We start from the raw sequence: 20,491 nt of genomic DNA on the forward strand, positions 1-20,491 counted from the left end.
CGCGGTCGGCCCACAGATCGTTCATTCGGAATACAAACAGCGTTTTAGAACTTTCTCGACTATGGCATGATCAAGTAGCGGGACGAATGTACCCAGACGAGCATCGAAGCTCTGAAGGCCTCCAACTAGACGTATTGTAGCTCTGTATAGCAGAGGAGGAGGTCAATTCCTGCAGGTCGTATGAAGCATCGTTATTCGGAAAGACACAACACAAAGCCATCATCAGCAGATCTCCTCATGTTCATACTGTTCTGTTGTCATTACCCGCTATCCTGCTTCACAACGCATAGTTCACACCGGGCGTCAAAGCATCCGTTGTCAATACAGATGTCGGCACCCATGGCGCACAACGCTCTGTAGCTCATGTACTTGCACTTCTCTAGCTTCGTTCCAACGGCCTTGACCGCTGTGGCGAGCGTGGTCGGCTGCTCTAAGATAGTCTGCGAACCCTCAGGCTGGGCGTCTTCAACAGGTTGCACTTCTTCCAGGAATAACGTCTGTCCCTACGTGCCGGGACGCACGGTGTAACGGGACAGGTTCGCACTCTGGACCTTCGCGGTCTCTTGCACGCACGTTTACAGACCTGTGATCGACATGTAACGTTCTTCAGCCAACTTTCCTCCAGCCTATCAGCCTCCGGCGGCAATTGATGCCATGTTGGCCCTGCTGTCGATCGTTTCGTCAACGCCGTCAATCGACCCTTCGTCAACACCCCCCTGTCCATTCGCGGCCAAAGGGACCTCTGCAAGAAACGGAGGGTCTGATAGAAAGCAAAGTTAAGGAAGATTGTATCCCTGGGCTCTAGAAGCTCATCTAACTATAGAAGTGTGCAGTCCGGCAGTTTCGTCAGTGGAGGAGCGAAGATTGCGAAAAGCGACCCAGCGTGTCGGGATGCACTAGTATGTCCTAGCTTCCAGCAGCATGTAGTAGCGTGTTGAGATGTTGCTGTAAGATATTGTACTGAAGTCGACGCTATACCCACAGCATATCAACCGCTAAGAATAGCTGTGGCGCAGGCTGGCGCTTCTCTGAAAGCATTCCCGACCCACGTGGCCGATAGGCGGTATTCATGCGCGCCCCTGTCTGTTTTCCCCACCTCTCCCACATGCCCTTTTATGCTAAGCATAGTACCAAAACAGCAAGAGCTTAGAATCCAAGGTCTATTAAGGCATGACATGGCCACAATCATTCCCCTCGAAACTCTGCAAGCGTCCTTACCAAAAAAAAGAATGTAAATTGTGTGCTTATGTGCATTTCTGTTTGCCTCTGTGAAGCAGAAACATAGAAAACCAACGCATATGAGAGGAGAATCAGCGCTTATCTGTACTTTGTTACGAACACATGTGGGTGTGTAGGTCAATACTGCAGGTCCACACTCTGCCATACCCAGCGCCCATACCGACTGTGCTTCCGCACACCGCAGAGCATGACGGTCGATACTCTGATGGTATCCACAGCATGTTCCTGCCGTCGTGCTTGATCCATATGCTGTCGAGGCTAATGCTTGTGCCCAGATACAGAGGGCGCTCAGGGTCCACGATAGCTACCTCGCTGGAAGTTCCTGAGCTATGCATAGCAATAGTACCTATCCCGGAATGAAGAAAAGAGCTGGTGGAATCGAAGGATAGACTATCAAGGGGCCTGCTGATGTTGAACGTCTGCAGGCACGCGCCGCTGCTTGCATCCCAGATCTTGACAGTGCTGTCCTCTGACGCAGACGCTAACTAGGTCGAGTCGTGCGACAAGGCTACTGACCTAACAGAGCTGCTATGGCTCTCGAGCGTCTGCAGGCATGCACTCCAGCCGTCGCTCATAGCTGGCCTAATCGTGATTTCTTGTGGCTCTTCGTGCTGGAACAGATGTCGAATTAGACTACCTGTTGGACTGAACAACAGCGCAGATGCATATGTTTGGAGAGGGTAACTCTCAATCGCTCCTTTGTGATACATAAAGAACCGCCGTGCGTCTTGAATAAGCTGGGTTAGCTGATCTTGGCTCCCCATCTCCTACTTGTGTTAGCACTTACAGCACTATACAAAAAAGCAAATTCTATATGACATACTTGTACTAGAGACCACAATTTTGTCATCGAAACGACGCTTTTCTCTACGCTCTTGCACAAGCTAAGCCCTTCTAGCCAGTAGAGATACTTTTTCCTTAGAAACTCATCGACAACGTCTGGGACTTGCAAGTTATCCACACTGTTTTCTGACGACTTAGGCTTCGACTTGTACAAATGATCAATCCAGTAGACACACGGGTAGCGTGACACTGCTAATGGATCTGGCTCAGGTGGTTTGACGTTCTCGATAGGATATCCTGGCGCTTCTAGGCTGTATATATCCCTGCACAATGTCCTGGATAGGGTTGCCCGCGATCTCGAAAAGATCATTCGATGAACGGCTTCGGTTCCATCTGGAAAGGCCTCACCATACGCCTTTGCAAAGAGAAAGTCCTTTGCAGACTGATGCACAAAGTAGACTGTGTCTTCTCGCAGAGTGAGAAACGATCCACAGAGGCCGATAATCTCCCGCACCGACTCTAGGTCATTGGCAAAGTCCTTGAGCTGCTCCACAATCGCAACAAGTTCAGGTATTGCAACAGGTCGATACAAGACTGCGGCCGAAGCCAGCACGCAGCGACAGATCTCAGCGTCGTCTGACTCGCTTATCCGGTGCATCATTCGCTGATACAATGGGTCTAGTCCAGGCGGAATTGACTTTAGCTTCTTCACCACGTTCCTCTTCGCCGTGCCCTTGAGGTTTTGACACGCTAGTGATACCCAAAGGAAGGTATTGTCTGCATTGGCAGTTAGATACTCTAACATGGCGTCTCGGGTCCTCTCATCATATTTCTCTTGCTCTACTAGCTGGGATACTTTCCTTTTGATGAATATCTTGACAGCTGTCGAGACTGATTCTGCGTTGAAGTCAAGACTTGGCCTTATTTTGTGGCCCGCTGCTTCTAGACGCTTTTCAAGTTCTGGCCAGTTGCGGCTTGAAGCAATCCACTTGACGCGGTGGGACGTAGATGACTGCGTCGCAATAAAGTGCAGCAGCTTCGGCCTATCAGTAATACACTCATCTAGCGCGTCAATGATTAGGTATGTCATGCGCAGGCTCAGGTCTCGCAGCACGTCCACCTAGATTTCTGTTAAGGCAACCCAGGCATTCGCATCCTCGAACAGGGCTTTGCCTGCATGGTCTTGCTTCTTGCGGACGTGCGATGCAAGCGAAGGTTGCTGGCTCACCACCATGTACAATAGCCCGCGTATTACGGCCGTGGCGCTAGCTCGACATCTAAGATACCTTGCAACGAGTAGGCTCCGTCTTCTTCGTGTTTAGTCACCCGGCCTCCTTTCCAACGCAGCCGGTCGCCAATACTGGATCTAGAAAGAGGAGCTCCGTTGAGTACTTCGTATGGGATGCTAGTAATTTTGCGGATTAACAACTTTAGTGATCCCTTGTCACCTAGCTTCTCCCATTCTTGAGAGTAGAACTCGACTATGCTTGGCGCAAGAAGCTCTTGGAGTGTCCAGCCACGCGTGAACCATTGGCTTGACCTAAAGGCTGGCTCCCAAGTATATTCTGTACCCATGTCACTTAATTTCCTCTTCCTTATGATACCTCTGATAGATACACGTAGCACTTCGTCGCGTTTTGGTACCAGCGAAACATGGATTGGATAGCGTAGGAGAGCTCGGCCTTGTCCATCTTATTAGTGCAGCATGTGTCGACCCAGAAGTGCTGTAGGTTATCTTGCTGTGCTTGTTGTCCGCAGAAGCGAATCTTCTCATAGCCACGCTTGGCCTTGCTATTGCCTGTTACAAGGTCTGCGAAAGTAACCTCATCCTTGTCTGCTCCCCAAGTGTGTGAAAGTATTGCATAAGGCGGTATCGCTGAATCGTCGAAGCTGATAATGCCAAGCTGGCCATGTTCGTCGTAGTTTAAAAGACGCATCAGTTCGTGTAGGTATGTAACAGGCGCATGCGGTAGAAGGAGATGCGAGAGTCTCGGCGTGATAGCCTAATACGACGAGGGTGCGGCAGCTGGCTTGCGCGTGTAATGTAGGACGAACGTGAAGAAAAGAGAACAAATAGCGGTAAAGCTCCAGGTAGCTGTACAATAAAACAGCAATCTAAGTGTTGCAGGCTGAAGCTGATGATCTGCGCTGGATTCTTAGTTTTGTAAGGATGTTCGAATGAGCTTAAGGCATAGGCAGACGCGGCTAATAGTGCTCATGCAGAGGCGCAGCAGAGCCCCAACAGGTCACGCTTTCGCGATGACCATGCCCCCATTATTACGATGCACTTTTCATCATTCAGTGTCTACACACTCGATTCACCTTGTCTAGCGGTGATGGAGGTCAGGAAACGCATTTTGTTGTAGTAGGGAGGTATTCGAGGTCGATACGACCCGAGAAGCTGAGATGATTTGGGGTGAGTTGAAGCAGAGGCAGTCCCCTGGCTTCTCATACACTGTTCGGTTCGAACAATTCAGGTGCATCCGTCACAGCCTTGAGGCATTTCATGGATTGAAAAAGAAGGGTTCTCAACGAACAACCACAATCGATCATAGTGGAGCGCATTGATGTGGTTCGCTTCTTAATAACGACGCACTATCTCTCAATGATTCACAGGAAAGATTCCGTTGGTTATTCAGTCTCGAGGCCTCTAAAATACTCTAGAAAGACGACCAGTCACACCCGAATGAATCTTCTATGCGACAGCACACCGCCAATCTTGAAGGCCCCCAGCAAGTAAGCTCTGCATCCCCGACGCCTCACCAGCAAACCTCCTGGTCGTTTTCCTGAGTCAATCGTTAGTTGCGTCCTTCGATCAACAGTACGATGACTTACTCCGTCCTGAAAGCACTTCATAGCGACGCCACCGCTCGCGTTCATGACGCAGTAGTCACGGTAGGGCATGCACCTGCGCTTCTCCAGCTGTTTGACAGCAACAGTAGGAGCGGCCTTGACTACGGTGACCATGGTGCTCGGTACCGCAGCCAAAAGGTGCTCAGCAGACCTCTCGCTGAGGTCGAGTGAGAGGTTGCAGATAGCGGTGATGGTGACCTGTCTTGTCAGCATAGTCTACCTCGGAGGCATTCGATCAACTTACACCGCCCAGTGCCTCAGTGAAGCATTCTGCTTCGTGACACCATTCCTGATTGTAGGCGCACAGGGGAGCGCAGGGGAGGCAGTTGTCTGGCAAATATGCCAGACCAGGGTTTGGCAGAGTCAGGGTGAGCAGCGTTACTGCGATTGTGGAGATGGGGAAACGCATGTTGAGTAAGCTCGGAGGTATTCGAGGCTGTTTGAACTATGTTGGTGGAAACTGCAGGGAATGTGCACAGGGGAATATTTTATAGTCTGCAGCTCTCAATAATTCGGTAGGGACTGTGCAACCTGGAGGCCTCCCATGGTTCACAGGATCAGCTGGTACGAAGGTTGCCGAAAAGTGGCATTGATAAGTTTGGTCACTACAAATCTAGACGAGAAAATCCGTTTCGGTATGGCTATCGTGAATCTTATCGTAGCCTTTATCCCCGCAGCTCTGCACAGGGTCTCGCTAGCAAAATTGTAATTATCTATTGATCTTCCGACTCTCGTGATCAGTAGTGAAGCACATGCTTCCCCAAGCGGCCTGCGGTCTGACTAGGACGGCGTTCTTGTGCTTTGTCTCTCTTCGCTTGACGCCGTGATACTCCATCTCGCTCGTATATGTTGTTTCGCCCACGGCCTCCAGCCTTCTTGTGAGATGTCGGTCGTTCCGAGACCATGTCAGACTCGGGCGACAAACTACGATATTCTGGAGACGGAGCACGGCGCTTGCGGACTAAAGGAATCAGTACACTACCTCAAGCTTTACAGACCCTGATTAGGGTTTCGTGCGAGAATGGGTCTCTTACCAGAGGGTGGTTCTCGATAGCTCTTGGAGACTCTGCCATCAAGGACTTTGTCAGGACGACGAGAAGTAGATTGACGTGCAGCTTTTGGCTTTCGGCGAACAGCTTCCCTCTTGATCTTCTCGAATGGAGTTTGTTGAAATGCAAAGTCAAAGGCTAGGTTGCGCGTTGCCGGATAACCGGGAGAGTCTTCTGGGGGTATGCGGTACCTCCGTGAGCTTGAGGCAGGCCTGTCATGGTACTGCCCAGGAGGATATACCGCTCGAGCATCGCCATATGGATGGCTTATACTGTCTTTTTCCGCGTCCTTGTTGCTTGGACGTGCACCATTTTGAAGGAAATCGCCTTCGGCAACATATTGTTGCGGAGCGGTAGGCTTGTAAAAGTTGCCATCCTCATCTAGCGCGTATACACCGTCCCTCAGGAGCTCAAACTCGCACTTCTGCTCATACTTGTTGATTGCCCTCTGGACACGCTCACAGAGCAATTTGAGGAAGTTGGCATCTCTCTTGATCTGCATCATCATGTTCTTGTCTTGGTCTCCTTGTTTGGCGACTACACGTCGCCAGCGTCTCAGGGCGAAGATGTCGCGGTGGAGGTTCTTGCCAACATCTCGAATTCTTGCAATGTCTTCAGGCAGCCAGCGCTGTCCGCCCTCAGCGTCGCGCTCGTAGTTCACGATGAGGTCGTAGTCGTATGCCGTGCGTCTGATGAGATCGTCGATAGAAGGGTGCCAGATCTGAGGTAGTCGTTCATCTTCCAGCTCTTCATCCTGCTGAAACTCTACCGCTTGGGAAGAGATATTCGAGGCGCGTGAATGGCGCGGCACGACAGGAATGAGATTCGGGTTCTTGAACGTTTGGGGCGGTGGCTCTGGCGAGGTGTGGGTAGTAGCAGAGGTGTGGGTAGTAGCAGAGGTGTGGGTAGTAGCAGAGGTGTGGGTAGTAGCAGAGGTGTGGGTAGTAGCAGGTGTAATCGAGGGCCTCCAGCCTTCAGCTTGTGTTTCCGCTAAACGCTGATAGTGAGGTCGCGGCCGTGCAGACCTCCACAAGCCAGGCTGTGGTGCCCGTGTTGTGGAAAAAGACTGGGCAACCCCCACAGGTGGCACAGGTGACCGCTGTCGCTGAAGATCTCCAACTTGCGGTGATAGAGGGCCGTCTGAAGGGCGCCATGAGTTGCGGCATCGTGGCCCTCGTTGATCTTCGCGTGCCATGCTGGTGGTTAACACAGATGTAGTTCAAGGTGGTGCCTGGGTGGGGAAGAAAGAAGACAAGCTTGGAATCTCTTCGAGCTGAGGTGACGGCGAGACAGTGCGCCTTGAAGTGAAAGCTGATGCTGGGACAAACGAGCGGTGGGCCCATCTGCACGCAGCCAGCGCTGCAGTATCCATGGCGATCTTATCGAAGACTTGAGCTTGCTACGAAACTTCTGCATCGTGAAGGTTGTCAGAGCTTTCTAACTCATCGAAATCGGTGGTGAGGTAGTCGCCAACTTCAACGCTCCGTATTTCACCCAGATTACCGGAAGTGACATCGCCAGTGTCGCCAATCTTGGAACTAAAGACGTCCCTCAGAAGGCTCTCAGCACCTCGCACATCTCCAAGTTCAGCGGTGGCTTCGTAATTGCAATGCAGTGAATGATCTATCCAAGGCTTTTGAAAGACAGTGCAGGGGTTTGAGAACAATAGATGAGCAATTGCCACAACTCGACACACGCGCACTCTGGCCAGAGTTCGCCTGAGATGTCCCGCAGGCGATGGTGGCTATAAAAGCATGGATGGAAATATGGTGGAAATACTGTCACAGTGGCTGTCGAGGGGACAGCGCCAGCATGCCATGAGAGGTTGACAACCACACGAGGCAGCATCATCACAAACTGTACCAGATAATACAGTCAAATCCTACAGGATGGTCAAATGCAAATGTCCGTGCCTGTTGCAGTTAAGTCGATAGTCGAGACGGGTGTTTGCAGATTGCGCCTGCTCCAAGTCTCGGATCACCTGCATCTCCAGGGAGCACGATGTTTCTTTTTGCAGCGGTGGTGACGTGGGGTGCGCAAATGCAGGCAACACCTGGAGGTACCTGGAGCCCTTGCATGCCATGACTCTGTTTGTGGACGTTTGCTCGGGGCCTTAATAAACAATGAATGCAATGTCGGCACAAACACGGCACGGGGGGAACAATGCATGTTGGTTGTTTTGATGCATGTTTACGCGAAGGGGTGACCTGGAAACCACGATCGTGCACGGCTACGCGAACGGTTCCCTCCAGTCTGATGCCAGCCACAACAACACACCCTCCCTCCCGGTCCAATAACCGCAGACGCTGTCTCATAACGCGCCCTCGTTTGCTCAATTGCGTCTTACTAACACTCTAGTCAAACCTCAAGGCGCACGCAGCCCTGCAATGGACGCATCGCGCTGCTGAAGAAACCTCGACGTGCTTGTTACGTCGCGTCGTGTGCTTGCCAAACTCAGACCTCCCCGCCCCACCTATCGACCTTCCTACCACCACTCACGCGCCCAACCACCCGCTGTGCACCACCACGTATGGCAGCAGTCGCTGTCCCGCAGTCTCCCCGGATCCCTGCAAACATGGCAAATCGTCGCGTACCGCTGGCCAGTTTGCAGAATGCCACCAACTCGCCGATACGCGCTCCCGTCATAGGAGGAAAGCGCCAACGCTCACACGCGAGCGAACAGCGCGACATGCCCTATGGCCAGCCTCCACCGAAGAAGCAGATGATTGAGGTCGACGATGCTGAAGCTCGCCGCCATGGACTCGTTCGCCGCAGCGGTGCCCCAACCACGGCCTTGACTAGGAAGCTCGAGGCTGCCCGCGAGAACAAGGCACCACCCAAGCAGGTCGAGAAGGCGCAGCGAGTTACCAACGACCTCGAGACTATCCGTCAATGGCAGAGACACTACCGCAAGCTCTTCCCGCAGTTCGTCTTCTACTTCGACAGCGTCCAGGAGCCTCAGAAGGATAAGCTCATGAGTCGAGCTCAAATCCTTGGCTCGGTACGTCAGACAAGTTCAACTAAACTTTTTACACACTAACAATATTGCAGCGTGAGGTCACCTTCTTCTCTCGTGAAGCTACCCATGTCATCACGACGCGTCCCATTCCTGTCGACGTCGAAACCAGCTCATCGTCGCACGCCAAGGGCACCGTCAATCCAGCCCAGTTGGAGAACAAGAAATCCGTCTTCGATACCGCGCTTTCAAAGTCTGGCCAGGCGGGCCGGGGTGATATACTTATCAAGGCTAGGGAGTTAGGCATGAAGATATGGTCGGTTGAAAAGCTTCAGCGTATGGTCGACACCATGTTTAGCAAAGAGACGGGAGAGGATATTCAATACACGACGCGTCATGGTACAGTTGCTGGACAGAAGGGTCGTCAAGCGGATTTGCAAAGGCTGCTGCAGAACGAGAAGCTGGATCGGGACTATGTCATTGGTGCCCAGGATTTGGTTCAGCTGCGTGGCTACCACGTATATGTGCACGATATGGATGAGGTCACACGACCTGTCATGATCCGAGAGTATCAGAAGGTTGAGAAAGAAAAGGGCAAGTGGCCGCAGTTCCGTGCCTCAGGCAATGGCAAGTGCCCGTTCGTGGAGGATCCTCACTTTGGTCGTCGCCAGCAGGAAGAGCACGAGGAACGTCGCGCACAGAGAGCTTTGGCTGCGGCTCCGCGTACACGTGCCGCGTCAGCCATGGAAGAGAAGCGTGCTTTGGGTGAGAACAATAACTTGGCCCGGCGCGAGACTGCCCCAGCTGTGGTCAAGAAGGAAGAGCACGAGGACGATACGAAACCGCTCGAACCGCCCAAAAGCTTGCCGTTAAAGCGTACCTCCACCGAAGGTCCTCCACCTATGTTCGGCAGTGCTCAGGCGAGCATACGAGCGATGCCCCGTTTCATTGGAGGAGAGCCTGTAGCGTCTGGCCTGCACCAGTCCAACATGACTTCTGCAATTCAATCTCAGATGATCTCGTCGACTGCAGCCGCACCCCGTGCCGGTAACAGCAAGGAGGTCAACCAACTGCAGCGAAAGGTTTTGGAGAAGAACAGCGTCACATCCGCGAACAGTGGTTACTCGTCCGTTATGAACGATATGCGCGGTCCCCCCAACCAGGACCACACTCAGCCAATGCGCGCTGCCAAGCGCAAGGCTCAAGAGAGCCTAAGCCAAGCCCAAGAACTCGCCGAGCAAGAAAGGCAAGCTCGTAAAGTGGCAGCCCTCCGCAGATGCAAGACTGCTGAGAAGGAGCTGAAGCCTGGCTACTGCGAGAACTGCAGGGAAAAATTCAATGATTTCGACGAGGTACGCGAAACGCTGATTGATCAAGTTACCTGAGTTAACAGCATAACAGCATTGTGTCTCCCGCAAACACCGCAAGTTTGCCGCCACAAACGAGAACTGGGTTGAGCTCGACGCGCTGCTTGCCCAACTCGATCGTCAATGAGCTTTACGCACAGCATACGAATCCACGTTGCATTTTCACGGCGCTGATGCACGATTAATACCCACGACATGGCTTCCCTTCCGACACTGTTCCATTCGCTGCGGCCATCATACTTGAGACCGTGTACTCTGCGACTACCTGTTTCATAGCTTTTTCGCGACTTGCAGCATTTCTGAGGCGTATCTTCATCTTCATCTTGGCGGTTTGGTTTGTTTAGTTCGTTACGGCGGCACCATTTTGACTTCTGGAGACTGGCGGCATAGTCCTTGTCTATACCATTGCATGCATAGGGCCATCCTGTGCGATCCCTATGCCAGTTACTACCCACTGTTGACCTGCTGGCATGTTTGAAAAGCAGATGTTGAGTGATGGTGGTTTGGTCAGTGCTCAGACGGAGACGGAAATGAGAGCGGATGTGGCCTTTAATGCACGTACGTCGTACTGCAAGCCAGACTATGTATCACTATCGTATTAGATATCTAGAACTGTATCGAATGCGATCAATGATATCGTTGTGAGAACTTTTCCGTTTGAAGAGTGGTGTGATTGGCCTTGTGGGACGTGATTGGTCGGTATGGCATTTACTCCGACGTGACTTCCTGTTTCATCACCTCTACAACAACCCGCAAGAATCGCCATCTCACCCGCTTGATCTTCGTACGTACCCTAACACGATATCCGTACTTGAGCTAGTCATCGCTCTTATTCTGACTTGTCGCTCGGCTTGCGCCCCGCCACCTCAAGGCTACTACCGTTCATGTCTCAGTCACCAGCGATAGAAGAGGATGACAAGACAGAAGCGCCGCTCACCATGGCAGCATCCGTCGTCCTAACAAATCTACCGCGCGATGCATCGAAAGCCCTCGAAGCAGCAGGGAACTTGGGTATAGAAAAGAGTACGTGTCGTGACTGGCTCCTGCCTTGCACTTCACCTTACAGTAGGCTGACATCACTACAGTCACCGTCCGCCTTCAACCCATCGGCTCAGCACCTCATCTGAATCAAAGAGTCTTTAAGTTATCCACAAACCAGCGCTTTGAGACTATTGTCCGCTTCCTACGGAAACGATTAGGTGTCAAGGAACATGAAAGCGTGTTTTGCTATGTTGGTAGCGTCTTTTCACCCGCGCTTGATGAGGGTGTAGGGAACTTGTGGGCGGTAAGCCACCAGGTCGTGCGATGTGGCAGATAAGCTAAATGCTGACCTCCGTCATAGTGTTTCAAGCAGAACGAAGAGCTCGTCGTAGGTTACGCACTGTCACCAGCTTTTGGGTGACATCTTAATTCACTATCCTATTCAACATGGCGAGTTGCATGCACAATCGCAGCAGCACAAGTGCCCATCCTACTTCGACCGGGCATCAAGCCCAAATAAACGCAAGTTGCTACTGATGTAACAGGGGTATGTGAAAATGCAGAAATCCAATCACCAGCAACGCGAGCCAACTCTACTCTCTTTCCTTCACATATTTCTCGAACTCCTCGAACACTTCCTTAGACATGGGGTACGTGTGTTCTGGAGCAGGGTAAGCTCGACTCTTCACCTCTGCCTTGTACTGCTCGATAGCCTTGAGGGACTCCGCCCACACATTTCCGAACTTTTTGACGAACTTGGGCAGGAAGCGACCTGGTGGAAAGTTGCCAAGCATGTCAACTTGGACAAGCACCTGGCCCGAGCAGCCGTTGCCAGCACCAATGCCGATGGTCGGTACGTTGAGCTTGCTCGTCACCAGTTCGGCAACCTCTGCCGGTACTGCTTCGACGACCATGGCAAAGGCACCGGCTTCCTGAACGGCCAGTGCATCCTCCAAGAACTTGGCAGCTGAGGAGATAGTCTTGCCTTGCACTCGGAAGCCACCAAGAGCGTTCTGTCTTTGAGGTGTGAGGCCGATATGAGCAAGCACGGGAATACCGGCTCCGGTAATCTTAGCTATAGTCGGCGCCATATCTTTCCCACCTTCGAGCTTGACAGCTTTGACACGACCTTCCTTGATCACTCGGATGGCGGAAGCTAGAGCTTGCTCAGGAGAGATCTCGTAGCTACCCATAGGTAGGTCTCCCACCTTTGTCATGTCAGTACAATAACTAAGCATTGCATAACATGTCTACGTACCGTGAAAGCACCCTTGGTAGCACGTGCCACTGACTTGCAGTGCAAGATCATCTCGTCCAGCAACACTTCGCTCGTATCGTCCATACCCATGGCGACCATAGCAAGACTGTCTCCAACAAGTATAATATCCATGCCAGCATGATCGGCGACATGAGCGCTCGGAAAATCATGGGCAGTGATGACAGTGATTGGATCTTTCTTACGGTAAAGGCTCTGGATGGTATTGATGGTGACAGGCTTGCGCGTGGTGAGTGTTGCACCCAAGGGTGAATGTGAGCTCCAGCGGACACCGACAGCAGGCATCAACCTTTGCGACACTGACATCGACGACGAAGATATTCTGGGCCGACATGTTTGGGAGGCTATCCGAAGGGTGTTCATCCTGGCACGCGACACCCCTGAAATTGTTCAAGTCCAGGAAGGGGTGGTGGTTCGAACTTGAGATTTTTAGTTGGGTTCGTTGGACTGGTGCGGGTGAGTCTTCGGCAAATATTGTTGAGGGGCCACCTGAAGTCTTATATATGGCCATGGTGTGGTGTACACATATCTTCGCTGAAGTCTCTCTCACGATGGAAGCTCGGACGTTTTTGTCGGCCCAGCCAGGGTCTCCCTCTTTGTTGGGCTAGGGCACCGATGGCTTGACTACTCGGCTCGAGTCATCTAGCTCTGCAGCGTCACTCGCAGTCATCACCGGCCATTTACAAATACTATGGTCTCGACACCGGGCTTCTATACTACGTTCCTGAGATTCTGGGGTATTGCGTTAATTAGTGAGGAGGCTCGTCCGTCGATATAAGGCCCTAGTCATACGCCGAGGCCTCGGAAGAGCCGCGGCGTTGCGGCGCTGCGATTGGACTCGATTGCAACACAGAGCTCTGCACCTCACCAAGTCCACTTTTTGGTGTCTTTCCATCAAAGAGTGAATGAAGTTGATCGAAAGATCTGGCTTTGCTTTTGAATGCTGTTCGCCTCGCAATAGCCATGACGGAATGAAAGGTAGGTCTTGGAATAAAGCATGACGAAATGCAGTCATCAGTGCAATGCAACAGCAGCAATATCTCTACTTGTGGGTGTCTTTTTACAAAAGCTTCAAACACCATAGTCTACATAGCAGCAGAATCACAACCTTGGGGCTGTTCATTTGCATTTGACGTCGACCACAACGCATGATATCGCTGTGGCGCACGACATCTCGGCGAGGACTTGCCGCACTCAGCGGACGTGTACAAGCGCGACTTGCCGATACAGGTGCTCGTGACTGCGACTCTACCCAACCACTCTTCTCGACCTTGTACTTTGACTCTTACACGATTTCGGTGTGGACAACGACATTTACCTACGCACACAAGCCCCAGGCCCCTCTTCGACGTCACCCTGCCAACAAAGCACCGACGTAGCACCTCTCAACCCCTCCCGGCGTTTGCTATCGATAGCCCCGCGAGCACCTCATAGCTCACTACATCCTACGAAACCGCTCACCGAACGACGACATCCTGCGCACTTGAAGTTCGAAACCGATACCTACAACGGGAAGCTTTGGGAGGAGTCACATATCCAACGCCGTTGCCACCATGAGTTCCCCAAAGAGGCGTATCGAAACGGATGTAGGTCAACAGCTGTGTATAGCGCGTCAAGATAAGGACAAGAGCTAATCAAGGCCTTTTGTTGGTGATATAGGTTATGAAGTGAGCTATGAATGCATTACAGCTACTGGAATACTGCTAACGAAGACGCAGGATGTATGTCCCTTGCATATCTCCGCGGCTGCCCTAAGGTCCAAGCTACTGATGCATGGCAGGCTCATGAGCGACTACGAAGTTACACTGGTCAACGACAACAGTACGTCGCTCTTTTTATATCTAGCTCACTGCCGCTGACAATGTAACAGTGTCCGTCTTCTCCACAACCCCGTCGACACTATATCGTGGCGTAGCTGACAAAAGGCAGGCAGGAGTTCTACGTGAGGTTCAAGGGGCCAGAGGACAGTACGTTGGCCTTCCACGAGCAGATAATAACCCACTGACGATACAGCACCCTTCCAAGGCGGACTTTGGAAGATTCACGTCGAGCTGCCCGACCAGTATCCCTACAAGAGCCCCAGCATTGGCTTCGTGAACCGCATCTTCCACCCAAACATCGATGAACTGTGAGCAGCAACTTCTGTTCGCCCAGACGCTACCTAATTATGGCGAAGTCTGCGAATAGCTGCTGACCTGCGTACAGGTCCGGCTCAGTCTGTCTCGACGTCATCAACCAGACATGGTCACCTATGTACGACATGATCAATATCTTCGAGGTGTTCATCCCTCAGCTTCTTCGGTATCCTAACCCGACCGATCCTCTGAACGGCGAAGCGGCCGCGCTCCTCATGCGAGAACCAAAGAGTTATGATGCTAAAGTCAAAGGTATGTTTGACATGAGCCTATAATGAGGGGAGATTCTCATTGGGTCACAGAGTACGTACAGAAGTATGCCTCGAAAGACATATCCGAAGACTCCGATAAGGATGACGACGATGATGACGATATGAGCTCAGTCGGTAGCTATGAGTCTGGCGACGACGAAGCCGCCGGCAACATGGATGATATCTAGGCACGTTGTCCATGCTGAGTATCAGCCCCTTTCACATCTTCCACTTTCAACGGCTTCGAATATCATCACATATGGGCGGACGTTCGAGGCGCATGCCGGCGTATACATAGGTTGCATCATGTTCCTTGGTTATCAGTTTGTCAATAGTTGGTTTGTGGATTTGGATACGGTTTTTTGGTTTCTCCTTTGCTTGTCACACAACAAACGGGCTCCATAGCAAGAGGCGAGTAAGAATCAGGATGCAGCGTCAAACCAAGGAGAGAGGTCGAACGACCTCCTCACCTGCTTGTCCCTGCAGATAAGACACGATGTTGTGTACGGTAGGACTCAACTCCATCATGGTACTTACATTTCTGTTCTGCACCTGAACCTCACTATCAATATCTCTACCCTTCGAGCACTCCCTTTTTCTTATATCTCAAACCCGGTTATGTACTGATGGGCTGTTGCCGGCGCAAATGACTGACAGGTAGTCGCGGCCGGTTACCTGCATGACATGGCTCCTCATAATCAGTCCACCACTGCCCGTCGCAACTGCCACGTTTAATCTCCCCTGCCGCCAAGGACTGTATCTGCAAATCTTCAGGAAACTGCCAGCCAAAACCTTGTCTATCGCTACCCTACGGTCTGATAAGGTTTCCCAAATTGGGTTGTTGCAAACAATGAAGAAAGCAGTGGCGTCATGTCATACACGTGACCAATCACGCCTTCACGTCGACTTACTTTCACCATGAAGAGATGCCAGCAACCTGGGATACCGTGCTGTCTTTGTCGTGTACCGACCCTCTGCCGTCTGTCCCTGTTTGTATATAAACAGCGCATCGGCCATGGAGCTCGTCGCACAGCCCATCGCACTTTCCATGGAGTACCGCATCACATCTTGTCCGCCAACAGCACTCAGCTTGGTCCTCAAGGTCACCGCACATCGACCAGACGAGATGGTGACCGCGCTAGGGAGCCACGTCTTCTGTTGGACAAGCCGATGCCTAAGCCGAGGAAGAAGGTGGATCGAATGGTGCTCAAGTGCGCAGGGAGACAGGAGTTCCGCTAGATGAGCGGTTGATTGATCAATGTTCTTTTCTGGGATCATCAGGCGCAACACTTCGTTGCTATGGGTGACCACGGTTATGTACGGCTACACTTTTGATGGGGCATGGGCGTTACGACAAGGCGCGATGTAAAAGAAGGGGCGAGCTGAGATGCACGTTCTGAGTCGGAGCTGCCCTTTCCTTCTTGTACCATCTTCATATGCTCATCTTTGAGATCAATAAAATGAACGATCACTATGGCCCTGCCCTGTCCATGTTCCGTATGAGGTACGAACACCAAGGGTGCGGTAGTCGCTATCTGCGCACTGTGTGCTGGAGGTAGATAATGAATGCTGGTTGGCCCACTTTCGCAACCAAACAACAGCATATCACTGCTTGTACTTGCGTTAATATTGTCTACCATTGTGAGAATCACCTGACCCAACGAACCTTGGAAGACCTCCAGGCTGCAAGATACCCTTGTAGCCTACACAGTATAAAATCCTCCTGTGTTCTGACTCTTTGCATTCCCACCAACACAGTCCGAAACAATATTGTATACCTCCAAGATGCGTTTCTCCCTCCCCACGATCATGGCAACGCTGCTCCTGGCCGTGCCATCGCCGGCCAGTCACCTACCAGCTGGCTGCCTTCCCTGCGCGCCTCTGTGCGCATATAAGCAAGCGTGGTGCCGTGAGGCTAAGTGCTTCACTGAGATGTTGGGTGGTGTAAGTTAATCGAATACCTCCGGGGTGATACATAGGCTGACCGAAGCAGGGCACCATTACCGCCATCTGCAACCTCTCGCTCGAAGAGAGGTCTGAGGACCTACAGGCCAACAAGACGGCGGTCGCACGGCCGACTACCATGGTCACCGCAGTCAAGGCCGGTCCTACCGTCGCTGTCTAAACAGCGGCGGCTGAGAAGCTGGAGAGACGCAGGTGCATGATCTGCCGTGACTTCTGTGCTATGAATGCTGGGGTTTGCGTCGCTACAGGGTGCTTCCAGGGTGGTGTAAGTCAATTTGTTGAGCGTGACACTGAGGAGTGAGTACTAATTGTTGGGTAGGAGTTCGACCAGGAGATCTGTTGGTGAAGGTTGAGAAAGGGGGAGAGGCTCTAATGTGGTTTTTGATACGGACAGATTTCCTTGAAAGCCTCCGAGCTGGGTATCCAATAGAGTGAATTGCGAAGTTATTGAGAGTTTGTGCGTTGACGACTAAGAAGCGAGCCACACCAGTATACTCGCTCTTGTTGAGACCGGTTGTGGTTTTTTGTTGAACACTTGATCTTTCTTGAACCATGGAATGCCTTCAGGCTATAAGGGAACGTACCACACACCTAAAATTTTGGGGAATTGCAGAGTATGAGAAGGAAGCTTTGGTCCACATCATTATATCTCACATCTCAAATTCCCAGATTCTGACGTCTTCAAAACCCACGGGTACCTCCACGCTACTTCTCAAGAAAGCATCTTCCCACCTCTATCACTGCGCTTGCAACAGCGCTGCTAGTCGTCCCAGCCCTAACATCATGACTCCCTACTCTAGCCAAAGGCCTCCCGGCTGATCTAGTTATTGTCGCACAGCCCACCACCATGATCACCGCAGTTAAATCGAGTACTGTCGAGACGGCGGCGGTCACTGAGCCGCTGGAGAAGCGTTGATGCGTTAGCTGCCGCGAGTACTGCGCCATGAGTGCTGCGGAATGTGCCGTTATGGAGGGTGCTTTCAGGGTGGAGTAAGTCACGCTTGTTACTTGATAGGAGGGTACAGCTAATACTGAGCAGGAATTTGATCAGGAGACCTGCTGGTAGAGGTCTTCGGTGTCGTTGTGTGTCATCTTGCGAAGACTGTTCTCGTCGCGCCTGATGAATTAGACTGGGAGGCTTGTTGCTCTTACAAAATGGGAACTATTTGGAGCTTGTTATCACGATGTCTCGCCCTTGAAAGTAGTCTAAAAACCTCTAAGCTGGAAACTCAATGAGTTACGTACGGCTATATTTCGTATGAGCTATAAGCGTTATGTCGAGACGCTACGCGTAGGGAGGGTTAGGTTTATGTCTGCTCATCCGATCTCTTTCAACGCCATTTACATAGATTTGTCGATGAATTTACCGAGTACTGACATATTGAACATTTTCTGTAGAGCTAGATGCTACACGTTATGTCCGACAAAAGGTCACAATCTGTGTCGGATGCCAATTTGAAACAGCGATGTCATACATCAATCGTTCGTCTACCTCTTGGATCAATGATATTCTTGCAGTGGGTTGTAGGGTTCTTAAGAGGATTGGCTGATTCTTCTGCACTTTAGGGGTCATTCATGATACTTGATCCGGTGTCACAAAAGGTCCCACATAGCTCAATGTATCATGTGCTTCTCCGCTCCGGTGAACATTGTCGTGCTCGGCGAGCTTGGGAAATGTGGCGTTCGACGCAAGAATGATTCTTGCCAGCCTATCGGACATATCGAGTCGCACATGCAACCTCATCTAGCGTATGTGGGGAAGATGGTGGCGAATATTCACAAGACCTCGACTTGAATGAAGGACGAATGTGTCGGACTCTCGCGCTTGTCGTCGGGTCGTCGCAGTAAGGCATGTCGATTCTGGACAGACAAACCTATCGAAAGATAAGCCTGGAGTACTCTAGGGTATTGTTGAGCGACGCATGTGTACTGTGGAAGCTGATTCGTTGACAGCCTGTCCGTTGTGATGTCTTCTGACTTGATCTTGACACATACTAACGAATCCGAGAGGCCAAGTCCGAGAGGCCAGGTGATGCTGCGTTGTGAGTTGTCTAGCGTATGTGGAGAACAGGCTGACGTTGTATTGATTGTAAAGCTGAGTACAGGGAGGGCGTTCGCTAGCGTATGTGGGGTTGAGCATATCTTCAGAAAATGGTGTGACAGCTTGTCCTGACGGGGCAAAGCGATCCAGAGATGATTGTCTGCTGCAGGAGAGCATGCGGTTGAGCATGTGAGGTGCGTGGCATGAATTCGAGATTTGTGCTGATGCAAAAGAGGGCACATGCCATGATGATCTCTCGGCTCTTGACAGTCGCGGTACAGTCGCAATGACTTACCTGCTTCTGGAGGAACGCGAGACTTACTTATGAAAATTCGACGGTTGAAATATCATATGTAGGATTAGAAGTGATTGCCTCTGATGCAAGTGACCGCACTGAATAACACGCAAGGCAAGAGCGGTCCGAACAGACTGTACGTACTGCCAATGATTCGACCCATGCCGCCTGCCAATCCGAGCGTTGTAACGGCAATCCACGAAGTGCTTGTCAGACCGGTTCGTATAGATAGTAACTTCGATGTTTCGCTCGCGCAGAAGGGTAGTTGATGTCGGGTCCAACAAGCGCTGTGATCACACGGATCGTTGGAAAGATAGCCTTCCGGTAAAGATGCAAGCGCTAACGCATCCCTCGGAGTAACTTCCATGCGTGTCGATCTCCGTCTGAGCTCCCACGGATGCGGCCAGACTGGAATTTTTTGTCTCCCATTCTGTGTGGCACAGTCAGTACCGTAGAGACGTCTTGCAGACCGCCAGTTCGTCGTGCAACACGGTTCAACCATCGTCAACGAGCTTGGCTATTCATAATCACCGGTCAATGAACGATTCAGTATGTCCACGTGGTGCTTGAGGACAAGAGCGCAGATGTGACTTCGGCAGGAGCTGCAAAAGATTGTCGTTGAAATCCGCGACACGCTATCAACCGCCTGCAGAGGCGGTGTCGTAGCGAATGGTCCTGATTTGTTGTGAGATGGAACCATCCCTAGTTGCGGCTTAGTCCGGGGGAAGCTGCAGATACGGATCACGTGTCAAAGACGTCGGAGTTCGGGAGAGTTCCTTGTGCGTGTGCCTTCGATAACGTACGGTGATGGTGACAGTAATGAGTCAACCTCCGCTTAGTGCTGCTGATCGATAGTATATCGAAGTCGTGTAAGTCTTCTTTCCCGGACTGTCATGTTGACGTTGGCTGGAAACAAAGGGTCTCGAGGGCAGAAGACGCCTCGGGTAGCCAATGGAAGGCCTGAACAAAAGTTGTAAATTGCCAAGGGCGGCTGATTTCAACTTCACTCTGCAACCAGATTTTGCCAACCGCGTCAGAGACAGCACAAATCGCTTCTGATACCGTTTCTTGGTTCCACATAGCACAACCATCGACTAGCTCTTTCTGGACCCTGGGCCTGGCGCTTCGGCTCGATTCACGCTCTGGCTCCGTGTTGAAGCTCACCACGACGGGTGGTGTAGTCTGTGCGCGTAGGTTGTGGAATGTGTGTCCTCCATACCAGGTGTCATCTTTGCTGCAGCTATAGGATTGGCGGGAAGGAGCGCTGATTTTGCATTGGTCGTGAGATACGAATGCGGCA

The 20,491-nt window shown here is 51.6% G+C and overlaps 8 protein-coding genes across 8 annotated transcripts; 3 read left to right on the plus strand and 5 right to left on the minus strand.

Moving 5' to 3' along the window:
- Positions 1 to 1,226: 1,226 nt before the first annotated feature.
- Positions 1,227 to 3,612, minus strand: BU25DRAFT_439225 (uncharacterized protein). The gene is made up of 2 exons (XM_033709098.1): positions 2,063 to 3,612; positions 1,227 to 2,006 (listed from the first exon to the last, which is right to left on the minus strand). Exons 1-2 carry the CDS (start codon positions 3,110 to 3,112, stop codon positions 1,725 to 1,727), a joined length of 1,332 nt encoding a protein of 443 aa, XP_033562914.1. The 5' UTR covers positions 3,113 to 3,612; the 3' UTR covers positions 1,227 to 1,724.
- BU25DRAFT_466527 (HET-domain-containing protein) lies at positions 2,934 to 4,378 on the minus strand (the record flags this gene model as incomplete). Its single annotated transcript, XM_033710693.1, has 3 exons — positions 2,934 to 3,573; positions 3,627 to 3,898; positions 4,336 to 4,378. The coding sequence occupies 3 exons, from the start codon at positions 4,376 to 4,378 to the stop codon at positions 3,274 to 3,276; spliced, it is 615 nt and encodes a 204-aa protein (XP_033562915.1). The 3' UTR covers positions 2,934 to 3,273.
- Positions 4,379 to 5,612: 1,234 nt separating this feature from the next.
- BU25DRAFT_457520 (uncharacterized protein) lies at positions 5,613 to 7,119 on the minus strand (the record flags this gene model as incomplete). The annotated part of the gene is made up of 2 exons (XM_033710119.1): positions 5,613 to 5,836; positions 5,910 to 7,119. The coding sequence occupies 2 exons, from the start codon at positions 7,117 to 7,119 to the stop codon at positions 5,613 to 5,615; spliced, it is 1,434 nt and encodes a 477-aa protein (XP_033562916.1).
- Positions 7,120 to 8,202: 1,083 nt separating this feature from the next.
- BU25DRAFT_409750 (uncharacterized protein) lies at positions 8,203 to 10,828 on the plus strand. The gene is made up of 3 exons (XM_033706126.1): positions 8,203 to 8,925; positions 8,976 to 10,232; positions 10,282 to 10,828. The coding sequence occupies exons 1-3, from the start codon at positions 8,500 to 8,502 to the stop codon at positions 10,372 to 10,374; spliced, it is 1,776 nt and encodes a 591-aa protein (XP_033562917.1). The 5' UTR covers positions 8,203 to 8,499; the 3' UTR covers positions 10,375 to 10,828.
- Positions 10,829 to 11,131: 303 nt separating this feature from the next.
- Positions 11,132 to 11,649, plus strand: BU25DRAFT_338655 (ubiquitin-like protein ATG12; the record flags this gene model as incomplete). Its single annotated transcript, XM_033702736.1, has 3 exons — positions 11,132 to 11,270; positions 11,333 to 11,532; positions 11,602 to 11,649. The coding sequence occupies 3 exons, from the start codon at positions 11,132 to 11,134 to the stop codon at positions 11,647 to 11,649; spliced, it is 387 nt and encodes a 128-aa protein (XP_033562918.1).
- Positions 11,650 to 11,687: 38 nt separating this feature from the next.
- Positions 11,688 to 13,085, minus strand: BU25DRAFT_409752 (ketopantoate hydroxymethyltransferase). Its single transcript, XM_033706127.1, has 2 exons — positions 12,487 to 13,085; positions 11,688 to 12,436 (listed from the first exon to the last, which is right to left on the minus strand). Exons 1-2 carry the CDS (start codon positions 12,808 to 12,810, stop codon positions 11,822 to 11,824), a joined length of 939 nt encoding a protein of 312 aa, XP_033562919.1. The 5' UTR covers positions 12,811 to 13,085; the 3' UTR covers positions 11,688 to 11,821.
- Positions 13,086 to 14,057: 972 nt separating this feature from the next.
- On the plus strand, positions 14,058 to 15,078 carry BU25DRAFT_338944 (uncharacterized protein; the record flags this gene model as incomplete). The annotated part of the gene is made up of 6 exons (XM_033702748.1): positions 14,058 to 14,090; positions 14,268 to 14,329; positions 14,434 to 14,471; positions 14,518 to 14,632; positions 14,710 to 14,891; positions 14,942 to 15,078. The coding sequence occupies 6 exons, from the start codon at positions 14,058 to 14,060 to the stop codon at positions 15,076 to 15,078; spliced, it is 567 nt and encodes a 188-aa protein (XP_033562920.1).
- Positions 15,079 to 19,170: 4,092 nt separating this feature from the next.
- Positions 19,171 to 19,857, minus strand: BU25DRAFT_31307 (uncharacterized protein). The gene has a single exon (XM_033702161.1). It carries the CDS (start codon positions 19,691 to 19,693, stop codon positions 19,256 to 19,258), a length of 438 nt encoding a protein of 145 aa, XP_033562921.1. The 5' UTR covers positions 19,694 to 19,857; the 3' UTR covers positions 19,171 to 19,255.
- Positions 19,858 to 20,491: the final 634 nt, after the last annotated feature.

This window comes from Macroventuria anomochaeta, assembly GCF_010093625.1.
Source record: "Macroventuria anomochaeta strain CBS 525.71 unplaced genomic scaffold BU25scaffold_12, whole genome shotgun sequence".
NCBI classification, from domain to species: domain Eukaryota; kingdom Fungi; phylum Ascomycota; class Dothideomycetes; order Pleosporales; family Didymellaceae; genus Macroventuria; species Macroventuria anomochaeta.

Coding starts and splice junctions, on each gene's coding strand:
- BU25DRAFT_439225 (XM_033709098.1), bottom strand. CDS start 3,112: ATGACATACCTAATCATTGACGCGCTAGATGAGTGTATTACTGATAGG. Junction 2,007..2,062: donor AATTGTGGTCTCTAGTACAA/GTATGTCATATA, acceptor TAACACAAGTAG/GAGATGGGGAGCCAAGATCA.
- BU25DRAFT_409752 (XM_033706127.1), bottom strand. CDS start 12,810: ATGTCAGTGTCGCAAAGGTTGATGCCTGCTGTCGGTGTCCGCTGGAGC. Junction 12,437..12,486: donor CTACCAAGGGTGCTTTCACG/GTACGTAGACAT, acceptor GACATGACAAAG/GTGGGAGACCTACCTATGGG.
- BU25DRAFT_31307 (XM_033702161.1), bottom strand. CDS start 19,693: ATGGTTGAACCGTGTTGCACGACGAACTGGCGGTCTGCAAGACGTCTC.
- BU25DRAFT_409750 (XM_033706126.1), top strand. CDS start 8,500: ATGGCAAATCGTCGCGTACCGCTGGCCAGTTTGCAGAATGCCACCAAC. Junction 8,926..8,975: donor GAGCTCAAATCCTTGGCTCG/GTACGTCAGACA, acceptor ACAATATTGCAG/CGTGAGGTCACCTTCTTCTC. Junction 10,233..10,281: donor AATTCAATGATTTCGACGAG/GTACGCGAAACG, acceptor ACAGCATAACAG/CATTGTGTCTCCCGCAAACA.